This window comes from Vigna angularis, chromosome 4, assembly GCF_016808095.1.
Source record: "Vigna angularis cultivar LongXiaoDou No.4 chromosome 4, ASM1680809v1, whole genome shotgun sequence".
NCBI classification, from domain to species: Eukaryota; Viridiplantae; Streptophyta; class Magnoliopsida; order Fabales; family Fabaceae; genus Vigna; species Vigna angularis.
The window spans coordinates 35,359,719-35,383,773 of NC_068973.1; the positions used below are offsets into that span (position 1 = coordinate 35,359,719).

General features: G+C 29.6%; 4 protein-coding genes across 4 annotated transcripts; 2 read left to right on the top strand and 2 right to left on the bottom strand.

The window, feature by feature from the left end:
- Positions 1-9,631: 9,631 nt before the first annotated feature.
- On the top strand, positions 9,632-10,936 carry LOC108329908 (protein OXIDATIVE STRESS 3 LIKE 4). Its single transcript, XM_017564289.2, has 2 exons — positions 9,632-10,156; positions 10,352-10,936. Exons 1-2 carry the CDS (start codon positions 9,882-9,884, stop codon positions 10,800-10,802), a joined length of 726 nt encoding a protein of 241 aa, XP_017419778.1. The 5' UTR covers positions 9,632-9,881; the 3' UTR covers positions 10,803-10,936.
- Positions 10,937-15,142: 4,206 nt separating this feature from the next.
- On the top strand, positions 15,143-18,603 carry LOC108330945 (uncharacterized). The gene is made up of 2 exons (XM_017565545.2): positions 15,143-16,072; positions 18,154-18,603. Exons 1-2 carry the CDS (start codon positions 15,671-15,673, stop codon positions 18,334-18,336), a joined length of 585 nt encoding a protein of 194 aa, XP_017421034.1. The 5' UTR covers positions 15,143-15,670; the 3' UTR covers positions 18,337-18,603.
- Positions 18,604-19,726: 1,123 nt separating this feature from the next.
- On the bottom strand, positions 19,727-20,205 carry LOC108331200 (uncharacterized). The gene has a single exon (XM_017565847.2). It carries the CDS (start codon positions 19,982-19,984, stop codon positions 19,784-19,786), a length of 201 nt encoding a protein of 66 aa, XP_017421336.1. The 5' UTR covers positions 19,985-20,205; the 3' UTR covers positions 19,727-19,783.
- A 1,302-nt stretch (positions 20,206-21,507) lies between these two features.
- On the bottom strand, positions 21,508-23,110 carry LOC108330658 (F-box protein AFR). The gene is made up of 2 exons (XM_017565166.2): positions 21,739-23,110; positions 21,508-21,633 (listed from the first exon to the last, which is right to left on the bottom strand). The coding sequence occupies exon 1, from the start codon at positions 22,974-22,976 to the stop codon at positions 21,744-21,746; it is 1,233 nt and encodes a 410-aa protein (XP_017420655.2). The 5' UTR covers positions 22,977-23,110; the 3' UTR covers positions 21,508-21,633; positions 21,739-21,743.
- Positions 23,111-24,055: the final 945 nt, after the last annotated feature.

Genomic DNA, 24,055 nt, shown 5'->3' on the forward strand with positions numbered 1-24,055 from the left:
TCATATTTAAAAAACTATGATCTATTTCACTAATAGGAATGCTAAAAGCATATTAAATTAATTATATATATATATATATATATATATATATATATATATATATAATTTAAGTATGAATCTAGGTTTTATATCACAAAAAAATAAAAAAATTGAATTTTATATAAAGATGAAAACTTATAAATTTATTATTTTTGGATTAAAATAATGTTAATTTCTTATATATGAATTGAGCTTAAAACTTCTCTTAATAAAATATTATAAAAATTATTCCAACACAAGAAGAGACTATCATAAATTTTATGGATTTTTACTCTTGGAAATCATGGTAGTATATAATTGTTTGCCCATAGAAAACCTAAAGATGATAATAAATATTTGGTAAAGATATTTTGATGTACCAAGCATGGCGTGACAGTTCTTTGAATGTTACCGAAGCTATCTCAAAACACAAAAAGAGGGACCACTTTGTCTACTTCTTTACCCAACCACAAGTGCAACTCTTTCAATACAAACCAAACTCTGTTTTTTTTTTTTTTTATCTTGCTTTGTATTCAAACTGAGTATATTAATTGCATGAGGTAAGGATAGTTGAAGATGTAAGGAGTGAAATACATGAACCCCTAACATTGAATTGTGGCTATTTTATCCCATCAATAAAGCAACTTTTGACTCAACAATATCAAACTCAACCAATGCCTCTCCTAATGCAAAACATTATCCTAAGCTAAAGTTTGTGCTACTTCAACTCACTACTTTCTTTTTTCTTTTGGGTAGTGGAGGTCCTACCATTGGCCCTATCTAAACAAAAAGACACCATATATCTCATTAGATAGAGTTCATTGTGATGTGTTGGACAATTTTTAGTAGATAATTAGAGCTTATCTTTTCTATTATAATATAATTCATACATTGACTTTTTTTTTCGTTAAGACTCTTGGATTTTTGTTAAGATTAAGAAAAGTTGGTATCAATCACTCAAATAAGTTTTTATAAGAAGACTATAAGATCATCTTTAATATAAAATCTAAAATAATGTATAGGTGAGTCTTCTTTTTTATATAAGATTAAACTTACTTAAAATTATAACACTAATTACAACACTTACATGTTAAAACATTTAAGTCATTATTTTCTTGTAATAATGTTATGTCTAAACCCTAATTTGTGTTAGTTCATGTTTGTGGTGGGTGCTTCTTAAACATATAGATGGAATTTCAAATGTTCTTAACACCTTTTATTTTATCAATAATTTTGGCTATTAATTTCTATCGTGGCCTTTGTAAGTTTTTCAGAAAGTTTGATAACCTATTATTGATATGTAAGTTTGTGGCAAAATTAGTTAGAGGCTTCCATTTGAATTATTGTTTTTCCTATTCCAACCAAAGTCTCTTATGTAACACTTTCATAGTTCGTTTGGGGTGCTACCAACGTTGATGGTCACTTTCTAAAGTATAGGACAACAAAAATAATAGAATTTATCACTGTCTTCTATGTTATAAAAGAAGCGATGGTTACATTATAATTTTTTTATAACTTTCATTCCATTTTTCTAACCTAATTTTAAATTATTTATGTTTCTTCTAAGAAAAAATTATACAAAATAATACATAAATCAAATACATATATTTAGTAATCAAAATTATAAGAAATGAAATTTAAACTTAATTCAAATTTATAAAATCGATTTATATGATAAGAATTATACACTTACTCATAAACACATTTTTTATATCTTGGTAGTGTCACTATATATTTATAAATAATAATGATACAGTAGATTCATTTAATATAATATTAAAAATTAAATTTCAATCAATTTTATAAAATTAGTTTGTATGTGAAATTTACACTCACTTATTTATTATAAATTAATTTTATTTTTAATTGATATAAGATTTTTAAACATTAATGTCACAATTTATTGGAAAAATCAAACGTAAATTTATATTTTATATTGAATAAAAATAAATAAGTTGAACCCCATATAAAATTAATAAAAATAAATTTATTTTTTGAAGTTTTAAATTAAAAGCGTCCACTAAATTCATATTTCATTATTTATAGAAATTTTCTAGCTACTTTATGTGGATTAATGAAATAAATATGAATTTGTTTTATTTAACTTTGATACTTTTTGATCAATCACTAGTGCAAAAATCACATTTTATGACATACAAAAATAACTTATTATGACGTACAAACTGCGGTTTAGAGAGGAATGAGAGTGAGAGGGAATGTGAAATTAGAGATAACGAGAGGAAAAGGTTTAGAGAGGAAGAGAGGAACGAGAGTAACAGGGAATGTGAAATTAGAGACAGCGAGAGAGGAATGTGAAAAATTAAAGAGGCAGAGAGATATTATGACTGATTTCTAAAACTCTGTCATAATACATCAAGAAATTTTCACACCTTATGACAGGTGGTCATATCTACGTAATAATAGGTTTTGAACTTATTTACAAGTTTGTCACCGCGTTTCATATTATAATTGATATACAAAACTACGTCATAATATGTCTTAAACTATAAAATTACGTTATAATATGTCTTACTTTTATTACGATTCTGCCACCAGTCAACTTGGATATATAGATTACAAAAAGTTATAATTGTTGGAGTTAATATATATAGGTATTTGGGTTAAAATAAACTAGGGTAAGTGTTATTAGTTTATGCTTTAGATACATTATTTACAACTTTCATTTTTTGTCTTACTTGATTGTTATCCTAAAGTTTGGTTTCTAGATTAGAAAAGTTGCTTATCACTTTACGATTGAAAAATATAATTATTTTTAATGATTGAGTATCAACGTTCTATGATATTTATGAATAAACTACCGTCGGGGTATAATAATATTTAAATTTTTTGAAATGAAAATATTATTTGAGTTTATCTCATTGTTTTGTGGATTCCAAAATCACTGTATGAAGATCTTAGCAAACCCTTATCAGATAACGAATGTCCCAACTTCGCTTTACATGTATTATTGTATTGAAAGAGATAAGGTAGGTCTGCATGAATAATCACATTCAACCCATTTTTCTAATACTTTTCATCTCATCGGAGTGTTTGTTTCTAATTTCTTTTTATTATAATTTTTTTTTTGGAATATCTGTCTGCAATAATCAATGAAACTCAGATATTTTGTTTCTGGGTTTTCTCTGTTTAATTAAATCAAACACCTAACTATGTCTATCTCTTTCTCTTTCTCACACATTCCCATAAAACAAAATTCATTGAATATTGCCATAGTTGGCAACTAGTAGGAACATCAACAACACCAAAAATACATATTATAGATAATTAATATTTCTAACAGCTCTAATAAATGTTATGTGTGGGTCGTTACTCTTTTATTATCAGCATCCTTTAATGGATAAATCCACATTAGAACAAGTTTATTATTTTGAAATAATTAATTTTACTAGAATAAATTCTTAATTTATGTGGTCAAATTCGTACTAAATGCATGCTAGACTTTAAGCTCAACTTGAACGTGATTTGGAAATCATCACATCATGTGTCCACCAACCTAGTCATTTTAAGATGAGCCTTTTTCAATCATTTCAAGTTTTTTCTTTTTATTATATAGTATCGAAAACAATAATTTATTTATAATAATATAAATAAATTATGAACCCGTTGAAAAATGTCACCATCTTGCATTTTGTCTTATTTAATAAATACTTTCTGTGAGTGATAATATTATTAATATTACGGATCAATTTAACCTTTTTTTTTTCGTTTCTTGTGTAACTTTGTCTTAAAAAGATAATTCTTCTTCTTGCATTCCATTATTAGTACGTATTACACTTACTAAAATAAAAATAAAAATTAAATATTTAACTCACGATTTAATCTTTAAATCTAATTTTTCTTTGTCTTTATTTTACATTTCTCACATTATTCATTACAGTTCTATTAATATTGTATTTTATCGGTAAATTGGTTCGATGGTTATTTAGTGTGTTTTATAGTGAACTAGATTTGATGTAAATTCTCACTATAATAGTAAACACATTGTTTTTCAATTTAAATGAAAGTATTTTAATTTAAGATTTTACAATTAATACAAAATTTATGTATAAAATATTTATATTGTAGACCAATTTTATAAATATGTTTAACCTCAATGATTTATCTTCTTATAATGTTAATTAATTAAGAATTTAAGTATTTCTTTTAGATAAAATTTGCTTTCAATTATGTGAATGGAAATATTAAATATGAAAATGAATTAAAGCATTGTTGTTAATTATTTAGGCCGTGTTCACTTTCGCAGATTCCATTGTTCACACCAATTTGTGAGCGAGGAAATGCAATAACTTTTGTGTTCACTTTAGTGAAAATGCGAGCAATGAATTGCTATGATTTGCGGGATGGGGCAATTTTTGATCACCCGCCTAGAAGAAGAGATTTGAAGGGATTTAATGTGCAATCTCTGATTTATCCTTCAACTATTACAAAATTCCAGAATCACTCTTATCCTTCAACGCTGATATTGGCCATTTTCTTGGATTTATAGAACTTCCGAGAGACGTGGAAGCAGTAGCACCCAGTTCATTCCCTTTCTTTCGCACAATTAAACAACTTACGTCTGATTCCATCTACCAAAGCACCTCGCCCAAAATTAGCATCACCCACAATCAAAACTAAACCTTAATAATACTAAATTTATTATTCAGTTTATCATCTTTTTTCTATTTAATTATTTTTCACTTCATTAATTACTGTGTTAATTTTTTTTGTAAAGAAAAACATTTTTTTATTTGTGTTAGGAGAAAATTTATTTATTTAAATATAATTAAGATTTAGCCAACATTTAGTTGATAAAGAATATTACAAAAATATTACAATTAAAAATAAATTTATTTTATTAAAATACAATTTTTGTACAATATTAAAATTAATTTTAATAATTAATATTAATTTTTTAATCTTTATAAATATTTTTAGAATTAAATATAACATTAACAATTATCATTTTATATTATTTTAATAATTGTGGGCACTTTGGTAATCTTCATTTTAATAATCCGGATACACGTGGAAGAAGAAATTCACTTGGACACGTATTCGGATACGCCAATCTCGTATCCGGACACACGTGGAAGTTATCCGGATACATGGATTCACTTGGATAGAAATTCATTTTTATAATTGAATTAATTTTTATAAATTATTTTTAATAATTATTTTCCAATTTTTTCTCTTCATAAACATTTTTACAAATAAATATAACATAAACAAATATCATTTTATATCACCTTAATATCTAAGGGCATTTTGGTAATCTTTAATTTCTACCAATTAAACAAATTTTTAAAAACTGTCACATCAATCAAATCCTACACTAATTCTTACAAACTTTACCCCTAAATTTATTCTCAATCACCTTCAAATCCACTCAAATAAACACAAAAAAAAATTACCCTCAAATCTCCTTAAATCCATTCAATCACTCTCCCCCAAATCATCTTCCCCAATCAACCCCAAGTAGTGAACACACCTAAAGAGAAGAGGTAGCAGGAATGGGAAATAAAAGGAGTGTTATTTAACAAACTCAATATCAATGGAGCAGCTGCTGTTGATTATTATTAGCATAGAACGATGATATTTTGTTATTCGTCAAACAAAATAACACTCATTTAATAACTTAAAATAATAATATTAATCTTATCTATTTTATTTTTTAATTCAAAAATTATAATATATATTATTATATTATTAAAAAAATTGTAAAGTAAATATAAATTTGTCTTGCCCAACATGCACTGTTTTAAATCGTGTTTGGAAAAGGGAGTCCCATGGTTATTATGCTGCATTGAGACTTTTTATATTATATTAATTGTAATTTGATATTTCTAGCGCAGCTTATGTCAAAATTTATTTATTAAAAAAGGTGGTATACTCATTAAATAATTTTGGAATATAGTAAAACGTAACCCTAGTCAATTATATTATTTGCCAGACTTCCATAGATGAAACAGACCTCTAATTCTAAAGTTTCGAATAAACTGATTTTTTTTCAAAAACTTTAAATAAATGCCTCCAAATTATATTAAAAATTATTTTTAAATAATCATTTTAACATTTAATTTACAACATATTTTACCTTTTTCTTCATGAAAAAAAAAATTCAAAATAATATTAAAAATAAAAACTTCACAAAATAAATTCTAGCTAATCTTTAAATTAATTAAGAAAACATCTTTACAGACAACAAATGCATAATCATTAAATAAGTCAAAATGGATAGATTAACTATAACAATAGTGAATCTTTTTATAAAGTGTTATAAAATATTGTTTTTTTCTTACTTTGTGTATTTCAAGGAAGCCAACATGGTTGAAACTTCGAATTTGGTGGTAACACATAATACAAATTTAGGATCTGAGTATTCAAAGTGGAAATAGCTAGCAATATACTCTCTTATCCCAGATATAAATATGTACCTAAGTCAAATAGACCTTCAAATGGGTAATCGAATTAGTGGTTTCGTCGTGCTTGCGTGCATTGATGTTGATATATTTCAAGAGGTTAGTATGAGCTATGTTTGGGATTGAGCTGAAAGGATGGAAGTCCTTGAAAATTCATTTCGAATCTGTGTACCCCTGAAATCGTTGGCCAGACAATGAGATGTATGCCTCTAAAGGTTGTGAACTCGAGCGGAACCTAAGACTCATTTCATCTTAAATGGTGATGAGATGGGTTGAGAGACACCGAGATTCTCTTTGAAGCTCACTAGGTTGTCTTTGTGGTTAACTTATGTTTTTCGAAGTTGGTTGTCGATCTCTAATTTTTCTTGGGAAGTGCTTCACTTGTTGAGGAATGGTACGTCTCAATTATGAGTAATCATTCATGGGAATAAGTTGGTCGTGACGATCTTTCCCTTTCCAAATTGTACAATTTGGATTATAATGTCTAAAGATTAACATGATGTTGCTAATACAATTGTTGAGTTAGAGTTTCAATTAGAATTATTAATAGAGTCTTAATCTGTTCTTGCATAACTTGTAGGTTTGTTTAGTGTTGCCTCCTAAGGGGCTTATTTTGGTCTGAGGTATTTCGGTTTAGTTGTAAGAATAATTAAGTTAGGTCGAGAATAACTTTACCAGTAAGCATCAAATGTTTTGAGATGTTGAGATACAAGACACATAATAAGATCTTGTATGTAACTTTTGATAGAAAAAATTTCACTTATAAATTTAAGACTTGAATAAGTAAGAAAGTTATAGATTTTTTTTAAAGTATAAGAAAAAATGAGTATAACTCAAACAAGGTGTACTTAGTTAAATTTCTTATAGAAGATAGTTATGTGAGGTATTTGAAGTGTATTAAAAATAATTACCTCAAATAACATACCTCAACAACTATATAATATAAATGCATGTTATAAATAAATTTTTTGAACTTTAAATATCGTTAAATCTTATCTACTAACCATCAGATACATACAATTGTAATTTGGTATTTTTGGCTTTATTTACTAAAAATTTTGGTCTACTCATTACATAATTTTGGAATATAGTAAAACTTAATCTTCAACGACTATGTTGTTTGTCAAAGTTAAAAAAAAAAATTATTCTAAAGTTTTTAATAATATGTTCTTGTGCAAAAAATTTCATATTTATATTAGAAATAAATTGATCAAATTATATTAGAAAATATTTTTAAATAATTATTTTAACATTTAATTTATAAAATATTTTAGCTCTCCTGTTAATGAAAAAAAAAACTTTTTTTTCAAAATAATATTAAAAATAAAAACTCCTTAAAATATTATCTCTTTCTAATAATTGATTGAAAAATTATGGCTAAGATAAAATATTTCAGAACATTGAAAAATGATTCTTACACAACCTAAAATTAACAGGTCTATATAAAAAAGTTCTCAATTGAAAATTAAGAAAGTTTGTGTGTTTTCATAAATAATATTAATTTGCAATCTTAAGTTTATTGAAATAATATTATTAGGTTAATCATTGTACATATTTTTTCTTTTAAAATTTTTTATTATATTTTTACCTTTAAAAATATCTCAAATATGAAAAGAAGAAATGATATATTAAAATTGTTCTCTCATAAATAAAAAAATAGAAGAATATTAGATATATTAAAATAATATTGATTTTTATTTTGAAAGTTTTGAAAGACTTTTTGGATCTCAATCACACCAAGAATTAAGCAATGTAAAAGGATAGTAACTTTTGAAATTTGATGCATAAATAATGCATAGTTAGAGAAGTTTTGGGCCTTAATGCAAGTGGTAGGCATTTACCAGAATTTGAAGGAGAGTTTAGTGAAGTAACAAAGCCAATGCACAAGCGTAAAATATGATGGCCAAATTTCAGATTTCGATGGATGTGTGAAGTAGATATGAAGATTTTAAAGGTGTCAGATGGATTATGGGTTTTGATGTAAAGGAGAGAGACCTTGGACTACTTTGAATTTTCATCAATAAAGTAATATATTTATTGAAAGAGTAAATTTTTTTTAATATATATATATATATATATATATATATATATATATATATATATATATATATATATATATATATATATATATATATATATATATATATGTGAGATTTTTTTAAATTATCCCTAAGATAGAGAAAAGAGTCTTAAATGCATAACAAGTCTCAAGCTTGATGCAAGATTATTTTTAACATCAAAATAACTTTTTTTTTTCTATCTTTCTAAGTAAATACTCTAGACTCATGAAACATCTTACTAAATATTTATTTTTATGGAGTAAAATGACGTGGAATTTATAGCTAAACTTTATATTTGTGATCTACAATAGTATAGACTTAAATAGAATAACCTCAAGCTCACATGAAATGACAACTTAAAAGGAATAAATTAATTTACCATCTACAAATTATGTATGGCAAACAATTATACAATATTGTCCGTTCTTTATTATTATTGTCGCAATCTCTCTCTTAATTCTCCTACCAACTACAATATCAAAGTCTTTATTCTCATTTCATCCCTATCCTCCTACACCTACAGCATCTACATCTTATCCAAAATAGTTTCGAAAAATAGAAATTTTGGCATAATCATTATTGCCATTTATTGTAATGCAAATCCTCTAAATAAACTAAAATTCAATTGTTGAACTTTTTCTCCAACACAGAAACTATAAAACTAATCTCACATTGGAGTAAAAGGTTAAAATATGTAAAGGGAATGCGGTTTCAGGTCTCGACATCCAAAATTATATTACTTTATTTTCATCAATATACAGTGCAGCAAGAAAAATTAAAGTGAATTTCGAAAGACGTGCCTTTTTTTCTACAAACAAAAGATGCTTCCATGAAGAACCGTAATTCAGTTTAGATGAGTTGTGGTGAGAATTGAGGAAAGAAAATGATTCAGTTGAAATATCCGGAATCGAAATTCCCGAATTAGGAAGCATGCGCTTGGTCTGATATAATAAAAGGAAACACTGAGAGGATAAGCATCGGACACCCATGATGAACAACATAACACATAATATTCAAGGTAAACGGGCTTTTCTGGTTCCTGTTCTTGCCACGTCACACCCAACGTGTCAAATCCTTCTTTCTCTCTCTCACCCATGCCACTTTCCTTTTTATTTTCTATTAATTTTATATATATGAATAATAATCCTTCCTCATTCTCCATCATCTCCACTTAATTTCTTTTCGGCCTTATCTCTATCTTCTGCAACTTTCTCTCTCTGTCTCTCTCTGGGAGTGTGCAGATTGATGACAAGTAACCCCATTACGTGGAAGCCTAAGAGGAGGAGAAGACGAAGAGGACAAGGGTGACTGAATCGCCGCTTCAGGGGCTTCTTGTTTCGTTTTACTTTAAGTTTTTCTCTTTACAAGAAGGTGAATACAAATGGAGGTTCTGGTGGGTCCCGCTTTCACCATCGACGTTCCGGCCGACGGAAACTCCTCAGAAGATCGGATCTTTCTTAATGGGTCACCAGAAAGTGACCGCTCGAACATCCGGATCTCGGGGCCACCCAAGTTCTTCACTGGCGAGTCGGAAACTTCGTCGTCGATCGGAAGCCCCGACGACAGTGACAACGAGGAGGAAGAAGTGCAGAGCAAGTTGAAGATACGAACTGGGTTGGGGTCTTTGGATGCCATGGAAGATTCTCTTCCCATCAAGTTAGTTCCTTTACTTTCGCTCTCTCGAAAGCCCTCTCGTTTGATTTGATTCCAGTAGACATCGAATGCTTTTTTTTCCCTGGGATTCTTTTTCTTTTGGGTTGTCTCCAATTAAAATATTTTATTTAAATTTTTTAGCTTTGGATTGTGGTATCTGATACGGGGATGTTTTGGGATTTTTGATAAGCGATGCAGGAGGGGATTGTCTAGTCACTTTGATGGAAAATCGAAATCGTTCTCAGATCTGTTGCAAGTGAGTACTTTGAAGGAGTTGCAGAAGCAGGAGAGTCCTTTCAACAAGAGAAGAAGGGTTCTGATTGCATCAAAGTGGTCCAGAAGATCATCTTTCTATTCTTGGTCCAACCCACAGTCCATGCCTCTTTTGCCTGTGGATGAGGATTGTGATGACGATGATGACGACGAAGAGGAAGAAGAAAAGGCAAGGAAAGTTCCCTCTGCTTCCTCTTCTTCCTCTTCCTCCTTGGCTGAGGAAAAAAAACCAGAAGATCAAGTTCAGCTGCGACTCAACAGAGTACCAGAATCTTATGCTGCTCATATGAGGCTCAGACTTGGAAGCTTCAAGGCAAGAAGCTTTTCTCTTGCAGATCTGCAAGAGCACGATGACGAGGAAGAAGACGAAGATTAATTGACATTTAACATAGGCTGTTTTTTTTTTTTTTTCCTTTTTGCTGTTTTGGTTTATTCTTTTGTTATTGTTGTTACTAAATAAAATTAAATAGTATGAAGTAAAAGTAACTGTGAAAAACAAAAACAAAAAAAGACTTGTGCTTCTCTTTTTGCTTTACGTTCAAAGAAGATGAATTTTGTTAAGGAATATACTGTGCATATCCTGTAGGTGTGTGGTAGGAAAGTAATGAAAGCATGTAGGTTCATATAATGACAGAAGCAGCGAACTTTACTTTTGTGCGATGGCGTTTGTTTGTTTGGTTGGGAATATTGGGAAGAAGGAAAATTGGGTGAAACCATGGTCGCAGTCACTCGGTGAGGATTTGGAGCGTATCTTGAACAAATCTTATCCTATCCTTTAAACTATGAATAGTTGTACCGAAAAAGAATGAGTTTTTATTTAAAAATGGTATTTATCTATGGGTTGCAAGTTGTGCAGTGTTGTTGTCTTTTCTTCAATGAGAAAGGAATTTGAAGTGTTTGATGTAGGTAGGGTAGGGTTTGTGATTTAGGTTTGTTGGTATGAGTAATATTTATGTATATCTTAACTTGACTTGCTTGCTTATTGGCTAAGAGTACAAGATGGCTAATGCTGACTTTTGAAGGAGAAGAGAGATCTGTTATAGGATCCATTGGAATATCTGCCTTGGGTGTGTGGATGGGGAAGTGTGGGCCCCTTCTATTCTTCTCCGAAATGATAATGGCAAACAACATAGGATTCCATGTGTTTTATTTCTTTTAAACACTACTTATCTTTTAAACACAATTTATCTTAAACTTGTACTGTAGTATGGAAAAAATGTGTAATTTTTGGAGTTTTGATACAAGGGCAATTCCGTGTTGGAGTTGGTGTTTGAAGATTCCGATTTGGTTGAAGAGGTTGACAAGATGTTGGTGGAAGGGTTGCATCTTAGTCATCCTTGTTGATGCTGCAAGACTGGATGGAATATGATTTCTCACTCCCAACAAACATTTTTTTTTTCTTCTTTCCTGTTGTCATTTCTCCATCTTTATCTCCAACAATTAGTCAATGATTTTTTTGGTTCAAACATAATGTTTTCTTTAGTTTCTTAGAAAGAGAAGGGAGGAGAATTTATCCACAAAAATAAATATTACATATTTTTCAATGATTTTACTATATAGTATAAGAAAATTAGGAGAGCTTGAGATTTTGGATTTAAGTATTCATACATTTTATATTTTACTGTTATTGTGTTTTTGTCTCATAATTTTATATCAAAAATCGTTTTAAATAAAACATGTCATATTGTAGATTGGGTGTTAGAGTATTAAGAGAACATTTTCTTAGTACAAGAGGATTGGAAATGACACACTGATATGTAAGTTATTGTATTTACTGTATATGTTGATTAAGAGTGTAACGGATAAGTGTTAAAAACATTTAAGTATGAAACTTATTTCAAAATGAGTGTTTTCCTATTTTAACTTTTTCAGAGTTTTTGATAATACAACCAAGAAATTTGATAGTTTAAAAGAAGACTATCCCTTTTTAATTAATTATATGTGTTAAAGTGATAATTAACTATCCATTTTTATTGTTCAATCAAATTATAATGAATTGTTAGCTTTAAACCTTAGTTTTATATGATGTGATCAATTAGATTAAATAATAACCGTCTATTTTTATTATTCAACTCTTTGAGAATAAGAGATTATAATGGAAAGTTAGACTTAAACCTTGTTTTTATATGATGCTATTAATTATATTAGATATTAATAATCCATTTTTATTCTTCAATCCTTTGACAAAACCAAAAAACATGGTGTTTTTTTAATAAAATTTTCTAAAGAAAACTTTTATATTTTGTACTAAAAATTTTCTAAAAAAAAACTTTTATATTTTGTATTAAAATAGTTTTTGATTAAGATGAGTAGATTTCTTAATAAACGATAATTTTATTATATTTTTCTAGTTTTCTTTCTAATAAAATATGGAAAAAAAAAGTCATTAACATCTTCCATCTTATCTTTATTCATATAGGCCAATAGATAATATATTTATTTCTTTCATTGTTTTTGTCTATTGTATTCAATTTTCATTATGAATCCGGACACAACAACTCTGATAGAGCCATAAAATATTAAGGTTCTGCAGATAAAGATGCCTATGCCAAGACCTCACTTCCTAAGGAATTCAAAAACAAAAACAAAAATTTATCCTTCCAAATCAATGTTTTCATACTCTTAACTAAAAAGTATTCAATATATATATTTTTTATCTTTTTTCTTGATAATTCATGAGATGAAGCCTAACAAGACAACAACATAATATTCATCAAATCGTTTTTAAACTAACCAAACAAATCATATAAATTCCAAAATAAAAAAATCATATTGAAAGTTAATTTACGTTTGCTTTCGAAATTCTTCCTAACAGTCTCACTCAAATGTAAATACCAAGGTTTTTATGAACAATTGCAAACTCTAATAACTATAACTAATCCTTTTTAGACCAAAATGATTTGACTTGGACTTTTTCTTAAACAACTCCAAACTAAACTAGGTCTATGCTATATAGTTTACACTCCACTTGTGTTTTTCTTATTTAGTATTGGGTTTCAAACAGTTATGTACTTAAGAAAAACTTAATTAATGAAATGAATCTTAAACAATGTATGGTTATGCTCTGCATTATTTTTTAGCACTCACACAAAACGAGACTGTGATTTTTATATTGAGGAAACCCATTGAATCTATGTGAAAAATAGGTTGAAAGAGGATTGAATTCCAAGAGTATAAGACACGGAAATTTTGTAATAGCTTCATTTATAACTTATTGGTTCGCTCATCAAAATAGTTAGGTAGAAAGAAAGTTGCATGTTAGTTCTTGGAAGACAAGGTATAATAGGTATTCATGGTTTATAAATTCTACTACTTTTTTTTAATGAATGATTTCAAAGTAAATTACCTAAAATTTTGTATTGTATGGGGATTTGTGCAAATGATGGAATTGTAATGAAATTATGCCACAGACACATAGTTTTGTTAACTGGTGTCTTTTAAAAAAATGAAAAAAATAGTTTTTACCATTAAAAAAAACACCAATTGAAAATTATACAATAATTATTTTCAATAAAAGAACTTTGCCCTAATACGTGTAAAATATTACTTTTTAGTCTGTATTAGTGATATTCTCTTGTGTTATTACTGTTCTAATTTGTGCAAACACTTCATGACATCAACTTTTCTTATTTCATTTTCACATTTTAAAATCTTGGTCTAAAATGAAATAACCTTTAAAACAAAAACAAAAACTTTATTTGGTCAAACTGTGATATTGTATTTTGAGACACACTTTCAAGCGTTTGAAATTGTCGGAATATCATCAAGAGAACCTCTTCTAACCTTCTTTAGATGAGTTATCATTTCATAAAAAAGAACTTAGTTTGGATTTGAAGATAGAATGACACAAATTTACTTTAAAAATTGCAAAAGAACAAAAGATAATGATAAAAAATTCAAAAACTATTTTATGTAATTTTCTTTATAATGAAGATTTAAACGAACATAATTATATAATATTTATATTTTTTATTTATCATAATGAAATAAAATAACTGATATAATATTATTAAAATAAATATTAAAAATTATTTTATTAAATCATATCAATCACATCTATTATAAAATTTTCACTTTTAACCCTATCCACTTTTCCTTAATTTGAACATTCAAAGTTTTATTTGAGAAAAAGAAAATAATTAGACAAATAGTTTTAATTATGGAAAAACTTATAAAAATAAAGAAAAGATTATAATAAATATGATTAATTTTTTTGTTTCAGTTTACTTTAATAATACTAATTTTTTATTTTATTATAGTAAATAAAAACATAAATATTAAAAAATACTAATGTGTCTCTATTTATGTATAAATCTTCCTTCTTATGATTAAAAACTATATATTCAAATTTGATGATTATTTTTTCATTGTTTTGTATTTTTTTTTCCTTGTACTATACATTTGTTTACACATCCAAATACCCTATGAAAGTTAAAAAAATACTTTTTTATTTTATTTTCAAATTTGATGATTATTTTTTCATTGTTTTGTATTTTTTTTCTCCTTGTACTATAAATTTGTGTACACATCCAAATACCCTATGAAAGTTAAAAAAAAAAATACTTTTTTATTAGTAGCTCAAGTGATGGTTGTATTTTAAAAATGATGTACTTCAAATTCACATTCTTATAGTCTAATACCATTCATATAATATATACTTTTGTTTTAAAGGATTTATTGTTAGGAAAGATAATACTGAGTAAAGATCTCTTCTTTTTTTCCTTTTCAATTTACATTATTTGAAAATAAAATTTATAGAAAAAAAACATAATTCACATGCAAAAAAGAAAAAATATAAAACATAATTTAAATAAAAAAAAACATAAAACATAATTCCCATCCGAGGAATAAAAACACATATAATTATATGCTTCTCAAGGACATGGATAGATATTTTCACTTTCTTAATTTATTGTCAGTAATATCTAAATTTTGTCTGTTCTTAGCATGTTGGTATGTGTTGCTTTAATATATGCTAGCAAAGTTAAATCCTTTTATTAATTATAATATTGAAATTTATCATCATGAATGAATTATCATAGTTACATATTATTTCGTTTAAAAATATACTTCAATCTCATCTAATTTTTGGTTTAACAGATTTTTCTCTCTCATTTTTACCCATTTCTACCAGTATTTTTGATTTCTTAATTTAATTTTAAAAATTTTTAAAAAATATTATTAACATTTTTTTCTAAGAAGAAATAAGGGAGAAGAAAGAAAAATTTATCAAACCATTATGGTATGGGCCACGTATTAGATGTTACAATGCGTTACCTATCAGCTTGCGCCGTTCCATTACGCCTCTTCACTCCCTCCGGTTCGAACCTCGCTTTCTCAAATACCAGCTTTAGGGTTACGCATTCTATGTTAACTCGACCGAGTCAACTCATATCAATCTCAATGAGTCAACCCGCCGCTGATCTCAATGTTGTTGCCACAACCAAAGATGGACTGCAGCAGCCGGAAAATACAGATGTTGTGGTGCAGTACGTGGTGCTCCGGCGGGACCTGATTGACACTTGGCCGCTTGGGAGTGTGGTTACTCAAGGTTGCCATGCTTCTGTTTCGGTCGTCTGGTCCAACAAAGATGATCCTGACACAGTTGATTATTGCAGCCCTGACAAAATTGATTCTATGCACAAAGTAAGGCTTATCTCTCTCAGTTATTGTTTGTTCGTCTTATAGTCTGATAAGTGAAAGTCAAACTCTAGATCACAATGTTCATGTTGTGTTGTCAAATTGAGCCTTCATAGTAAGTGAATTTGTTTATTCTTTGGACTTTTTGTTGTTGAATTGGGCAAACCTTGCTTGGTATGGTTCCTAAAGTTTGCGTTTTATCTGTTCCTAGTAATGCTTAAAACCCTAATCTATTGTAATGGCAGTGGGTTATTACTTGGAAGAAACTAGAGTAGTGAAAGAAAAACATGGAATTTCAACCTTGTAACGGGATTTCACCTTATTTCTTGAGCTTTAGATAAAGCTAGACGTATGGTTGATATTGGCATTGGCTAAATTTTTAAATTGCTGAAATTTGAGGTGTTGGAAGGAACCTTTCTTGAACTTATTTATAGGAACAGGTGAAATAGTGTTGACATAGATTCTTCAGAACATGTTGATTATGATGCTTTCAATTCATCAAGACAAAATAGAATCATGATAACTCTAATACTAGGCCATTAAATCTTTAACTTCTTCAACGTAATTAGCATTGTACTACCATGAATGTTAGTGACCATCTTCCCTTCCTTCTACATGATAAATCCAGTAAACTAAAGATCAACATCACTTGTAAGAGGCAAATAAGAAAAGAGAAATTCTATTTTCATTGATTAAACAGTATATATATAAATAGTATCAATAGCCCACAAATTGAATGAAGAAAGTAACCCTTACCTGTAGCAGAAAACAATTTACTACATGTAAAAAAAAATGGTTTTAATGAGAATTTTACTACTGTCGAAGTATGGATGGGAATAGAAAAGTCTCACATTCGGGTGATATTTCTAAACAAATAGAAATTAACACAAAATGCATAAAAATCAAATCAACAAAATTATTCATTGGGATATATATGATTTTGAAAGTCAAAGGATTCTTTCTTTCTTGGTCTTGTAAAATAAACGACCAAATTTTGTTGTTCTCTGTGAAAACATCCTAATAGTATTGAATGAATATCATAAGATTATTTTTAATCTTTAAAAATCTTCGTTGAATACTACATTTTTTTTTTAATTAAAGTCTTTTAAAATACTTTGAAATCCCAATTGAATACAACTTTTTTTGGATATTAGCATGCTGTGTTCGTTACGTGCTCTGTTTAGCTAGTCATTGATAGTATGATAAAATCAGAAAAATTCCCAATCAATCAACTGCAAACTGCGTCTGTATTATGAGAAAAAATGTATACCGTTGCATTGTTCTTCATGATGGATGGAAATTTGTTCACTTCTTTGTTGAATTTACCTATGATTTGCTGAGGTTTGCCAAATAACAGCCTTTAGAACAATAGTTCAGCGTCTCTGTTTTATTTTTTATGTGAGCCCTAAAATATCAACCTCTAGATTTGCATGATTTTATGCTGTATTGTACAATATCGAGATTGCCATCCTTTGTGTAAATCGAGATTTTGAATATATCATGCTGGAATACTGAATTCCAGCATTTTGAGGTGTGATAACAATATATTAAAGTTGAAAGTACAAATATGCTCTTGACATTGCTGAAGTTTTGTAATTGTCAATATAGGATTTCATAATTTGTTCTTCATCATTTTTATGTTCAATTGACCATTAATGTTTCTGGACAGCAATTCTGGATTATCTGTGATATTTTTGTGACATCAATTTTAGTTCAATTTTATCCACTTAACTATTTTTTATATCCTCTGTTTACCTTTGTAATAAATTTTGGAGAAGTTTACGTTGTTATTTTCGTAGATTCCATCCAAACTGTTTATTGCATTAATTTTATTTTGCATGAATATCTTTAAGTGGATATGCATTAATTAATTAGATTGCTGAAATTCCCATCATTTTAAAGGTAATTTTGGAAAAACGATTCAAATTGTGGATAAGTTTACTAGTACTAATTAAATAAACCAAATTTCATATTCCCATCATCTAGAGGCAGTAGCATGTATATATGCATATGGTGTTTCTGATTTATTTTTGGGTATAGCTGAGCATCCAATTTATGGTTAAGTTGCCGCTGAAAATCATTTGTAGGTTACACTCGAAGTAAAGGGAGAAACCCAGATAAAAAACTTGTCTGAGAAGCTTACATCCGGTGGGATCATTCACAAACTGTGGATTGAACAACCTGAAAACATACCTACATGCCTTGCCACAAAACCATACCCCAAGTCAATCGTATCTTCGTATTTTAAGAAGTTGAAACTCTGTAAGTGATTTCATGTTTGATGGTTCTTCTATTTTTACCTGTTGCTATAATTTGGTAGAAAATGTACTGAACTATGATTGATAATCAGGGAAATTATTTATTCTGTCTTCTCCCCTTGAAAATAACTTTAGAGCAAGTGTAGTGAATGTCACTAGGAATTCAAGCCCGATATCAATTTCTTTTAACTAATGGCCCGGGATGGGGGATGTTGTATCTTGATTTTTGAATGAACCTTATCGTAAAAAATAAAAGAAGTTCATCATTTCTTCTGGCAAGTTAATTGGGGTTGTGCTTGTTTGCATACAGTAAAGAGAGGGTTTGGAGTTTCTTTTTTCTTGGGCTTACGCCCCAGTGATCTCCCAAAGAGTTATCCAGTTTGCATGAGTTATAGAATCCCTCTCTTATCTCAAATCAATGTAACTACATTAACTGATGTCTCCCCTTTCAAATATTGTTTTCTTCTGTGTACTAATATTTTAAAAATGACCATTGAAGCTCATTGATTCATTAACTTAACTATCCCTGAAACAGACTTAAACTCTTAATTATAAAATTTTAAGATTTTTAACAAGGTTTAGTTAAAGAAAATTTAAAATTCACATAAAAGATCGGCAAAATAATTGCTTTCTTCTCTTATGTTAGTTTCAGATTTCAATTTGTACCTTATCCGTATTTTGTAACAAATCAGTAGTGATTAGCATATTTCCAAAAACTATGCAATTTCATTACAAATGTATATTGGCATGCCTGTTAAATGTGCAGCATGATGTAAAAATTATTAAATCTGGTGCCTTGTTTATGAATATGAAGTTTAGTCCCTTATTTTATTTTATAGCTGTAAAATCCATTGTTAGTAGCTTTTACAAGTTTTTAAGATTGTGACAAAAGGTTACTTAGCTCCCTAATTAAGTGTTTATAGTCAGTCACTCTTGCTAAAAGAGATAGACTACTATTTTTACATATAAAAAGCATTCAAATTGGACTGTCTTCTTTCTTTAAAGTTTACTAGGGTTCTTGAATTTAGTGTTTATTTCCCATTTACTTTTGTTCTAAACAAAATTGGATTGTTCTACTGACTTTAGGTTCACTGAAATGTTTGAATGTAAAGAAGTATCCCACAATTAATTAATGATCTCGAAAGTCGAAAATCGCAGAACATGGAAGAACTGTGAGTGAAAGGAAAAGGTGTGGACTGAGAGTAGATAAAAACTTAGATTTCAGAAACCATTAAGTCATCTCATCAGGTTCAAATATTTCACAGGAAAAGTAATATACATGGATACAAAAACTATGGCATATTATCTGGTACCTACCAAACCCTAAAGTAGAAAATAAAATCCCTACAAATTCATCGTAAAAAGGCCTGATATATATATATATATATATATATATATATATATATATATATATATATATATATATATATATATATATATATATATATATATATATATATTATTGGAGGACGAGTGGTCTGGTGCAGATGGTGCAGTAATACCTGCGTTTGGTTTTGAAGTATAGAGGCAGAAAACAGAAATTCCATCGGGTCTCTACGTCCATAGCTTGAATCATCCCTCCGCAGTAAGGGCATGCACCAGGTGCTGGCTGTCTGGACAACACCTTCTCATCCTCTCCACACACAAACACTAAACACATGATCTTCTCCTTAATCTCTTTCTCCCTTTGTTTTGTCGTGCAGCTTCTTATTCTCTACGACCTTGGATCCAACACTGCAAGATATAATGATGTCTTCCAGTTAACGCTTCAGATTCTTAGCTCCAAACACCAAACAAACGCGTTTCGCACAATCCCTTTTACTTTTCTTATCAATGGTTTTCTTCTCCGCGTCCTGTTATGCCCACACTTTCCTCGCGTCAACTCTTGTCCCTTTCTCTTATTAATAACTTTTCCAAAATAATATTTCATTAATAATTTTTCCAAAATAATATTTCATTAATAATTTTTCCAAAATAATATGATTATTATAAATCCTCAAAATATAACACTAATTTATATAGACTGGCTCACAGAATATTTATATAAAGGCCGACGTCTATTTATGCGGTCAAGTTGTTGGTAAAGCAGATTCTGAAGTGGTGCTAACTGCTCCACTGCTCCATCTATAAATTCTGGGATTTGCATCATAGACACGTATATCATATAATCTATTTAATCAGATACGGAAATGATTCTATATGTAAAATTATGTTATAGAATGGGTATCATAACTAATTAGGTTAAATAGATCATTACAAAGTTAACTCACCAAATTAGAAAAAATAATTGAAGGTTAGCTATTTTGGGTATCGTAACATACTGGGGTGGAATTTGACAAAGACATTCGACTTCGGATTGTAATGGGCCAAATTCGAAAAGTAGAAATCCACTATATTTTATTAACCAGTTTTTGAATTGTTTTGTTCACAAAAACAAAAATGAGTATTAGATTCTATTTTGCGTGTTCACATCAATTTTGTATCTATCTGGGTTTGGGATATCTTGATTAACACGAAACTTATCAATTTCATGAATAATTTTTAAACTAAGCAATCTGTGTGAAAAACTTTTATTCTATCAATACAATTTAATCTTATTTTATGATTTAGTCATTTTAGTATCTTGAATAATTTTAAATCTGTGTTCATGCACAGATTTGTTTATTTGTGTATTAAGATATTTTACAGTCTTACTTGATAACAGACATATTTTATCTATTTTACGTCATCTTTCTTCTTAGTTTTAGTAAAATAGTCAAAAGTTTTTTTTTAAGTCAAAAAAATATATAATTATTATTTATAAGTTGCACAATAAATTTAAATACTTAAAGTCCCATCGATCCAATCTAAATCAATCTATTTCTTATGAGATTGATTTTGGTTAGATTTGACAACAAGATTATGTGAACCTAATCCAATTAAATAATGAGATTAGTTAAACACTCTTATTATTTTCCATCACGTTCATCTTTAAAAAAAGGAAAAAGAAATCATCTGCATTCCTTTTGTTCTAACAAAGAAAAAATGAAAAACCTAATAAAGTAGGAGTTGCATATATCTTCCTATGGCCACAATCGGATCCTGTGGTGGAGAAAATAATATTCTTCCACTTGCTTGTTCCTTTTTTTTCTTCATTGAAAATATATTTATTGAAGTGACAACTATGATAAAGAAAAATAAATGTATACTTTCTAATATAATATTATTGGTTTTAATATAAATAATTGTAGTAGCTGAGAACATGGTGACCACGATGATGCTTGAAGCTATGATTCATTCCCCATCACCGGAAGATGCAGTCACAAACATCTTGAATCCATGGACGAGAAAAAAAGTGAGTAAAATGAAACCATCATCGCTTAGCCTAATACAACAAAATTAGATTAGAAAGCAAAAACACAATACATGGTATACCCTTTTCATGCATACATCACTTGGCAGCTACTAGGTGAGAATTCGCTAAATGAGCGAGGAGCCTCCACCACCTGCCATGTCACACACACGTCAGCAGCACAACCTTTGACATCTTGCTCCATGCTGGAGACTGTCTCAACAACCCCTATTGCCACATTCAACCCACAAGATGCCACGTAGATTCTGTCATCTAACCCCGTGGCACAAAACGGCTTCTTCATAACTTCTCTTGGAAATCTATCACCTGCCACAGGGTACCATGTGTCATGCTCCTCGTCGTACACCTTCACAGCAGAATCTCCATACTCGGCAATCATAAAAACTCTTCCGCCAACGGTCACACCCACCCCACTCCACCCTTCTCTCATTCCTATGCTCATCTCCTGCCACGTGTCCTTCTCCACCTCGTAAACCCAGCCCCTAGGCCGGAACATGAACGGCCACCACCACCCCTCCGTCACATATACCCTTCCCCCTGCCGCCACAACCTCGTACCTCTCCAACTCCCCTCCCAACTCACTCCCCTCCTGCCATGTGTTGCTCTCGGGATCGTACACGCCGGTGCCGGCTCTCCCCACCGCCACGATCCTTCCCTCCACTCCTTCGGCAGCCACAAACTCCCTCCCCCCGGGTCCCTCAGCCACCGACCACTGGTTCGTGGCGGCACGGTATGTCAGGGTTTCTTCGCCGTTGATGACGAAGAGCTTCCCCTGGCGTGGCAAGGCGGCGCAGGCAAGTGGCAACATGCAGGTGTCCTCCGGCGAGGGCATTTGAGGAAGAAGGAACCAACGGGCAGAGGAAGGATCAAGCGCCTGCCACTGAAACTTTCTGGTTTGGGAATGGAAAGCGAGAACGAAAAGGTTCGGATGGGAAAGCGTTTTCTTTGAGAAGATAAAGGAAGGATTGGTTATTGCTCTGTTCCAAGTGGAAGAAACAGAGCGAGAGAGAGCCTGGTAAGGGTAGGGAACGTGAAGAAGACATAGCTCTGCAACTTCGTTGGGCAAACCCGGAATAAGGTCTCTGTGTTCCTTTTCTCCTTCGAAGTAAACCATGATGTTTGGTGTGTAATGATGAAATGAAGAAGAGCGGAAGAGAAGAGATGATAAAGGAGAGAAGAAAGAAAAGTGTGAATGATTGAGTTGGGATGATGGATGATAGATGATGGGAACTGCAGTGGAAGTGGGCCATGGCGTTTGTGGGCCCATATCGATCACTCCTAACATTAAATAACATTTCATGCTTTTTCTCCTTTTTCACTCTTTTTTACCCTTCAATTTATAAACTAAATCTTTAAAAATCATAAAATGGAAACTAATTAATTTATGCTGCACAATAATATTTCTTTTAAAAATTAAATATACGTGTTTTACAGAATAAACTAATATATTATTAAAGCAACCATTTCATCTAAATTATATTTTTATTAGAATATTTATTTTCAGAAAACTGCGATAAACTGTACTGAGAGAAAAGTTAACAACTTTTAAATAAAACAAAACTTGCATGTGTAGTTGCAGATAAAAATTGCAACGTAGTCTAATTTTTCTTCAAGCGGTAAATAAAAACAAAACATGATTTCACGAGGACAAGGTTGTAAAACATTATATGCTATGTATCTATGCACTCTTTTTCTTACATTCGCAAGGAGACAAGGTATGGTCCATATTTTTTGTAATAAATGCTATGTCTACTTGTTTGTGTAAGTTAATTTTATTTTTGTGATGCCAATTTTTATATTTTTTTAGTCATACATTGGTATAAGTATTGCTTGTCTAGTTGTATAAATATATATATCTATTGACTTAAATCCCATGACAATGAAAAGTATGTGATAAAAAAAGGATAAATTTGTAATTATAAGCTATGATTGTTATTTTCTGTTCATGTGTATTTTTCACCCTCCTCATTTTTAGTATATGCATTTCACGGCATATAAATAGAAAGTGACCTTATTCAGTCACTTTTCGTTTTCTTATGTGCAGTAGATAGTTGAAAATGTCTAATATGCTGCAATGAAACTCTGTTTCCACATGCGCATGACATTTGCCATTATAGTACACACTCGATATTAAGGTACATTCAACAATCTAACTTAGGCTTAGAGAAACAACCTCCACCTTTGGTTATAAAATTATAAAATAATAAATTTATGAAATTGCATGTGATGACATGTAAGTAGGATAAAGGAACAAAACAACACTCACATCACCTAACCTAGTTACAGAAAAATTAAATGAGAAAAACTTAATTAAAAATTATAATTTTTTTAATACTCAATAGAATAAATATTTAATAGAAAATCTTGTAAATATGCCTA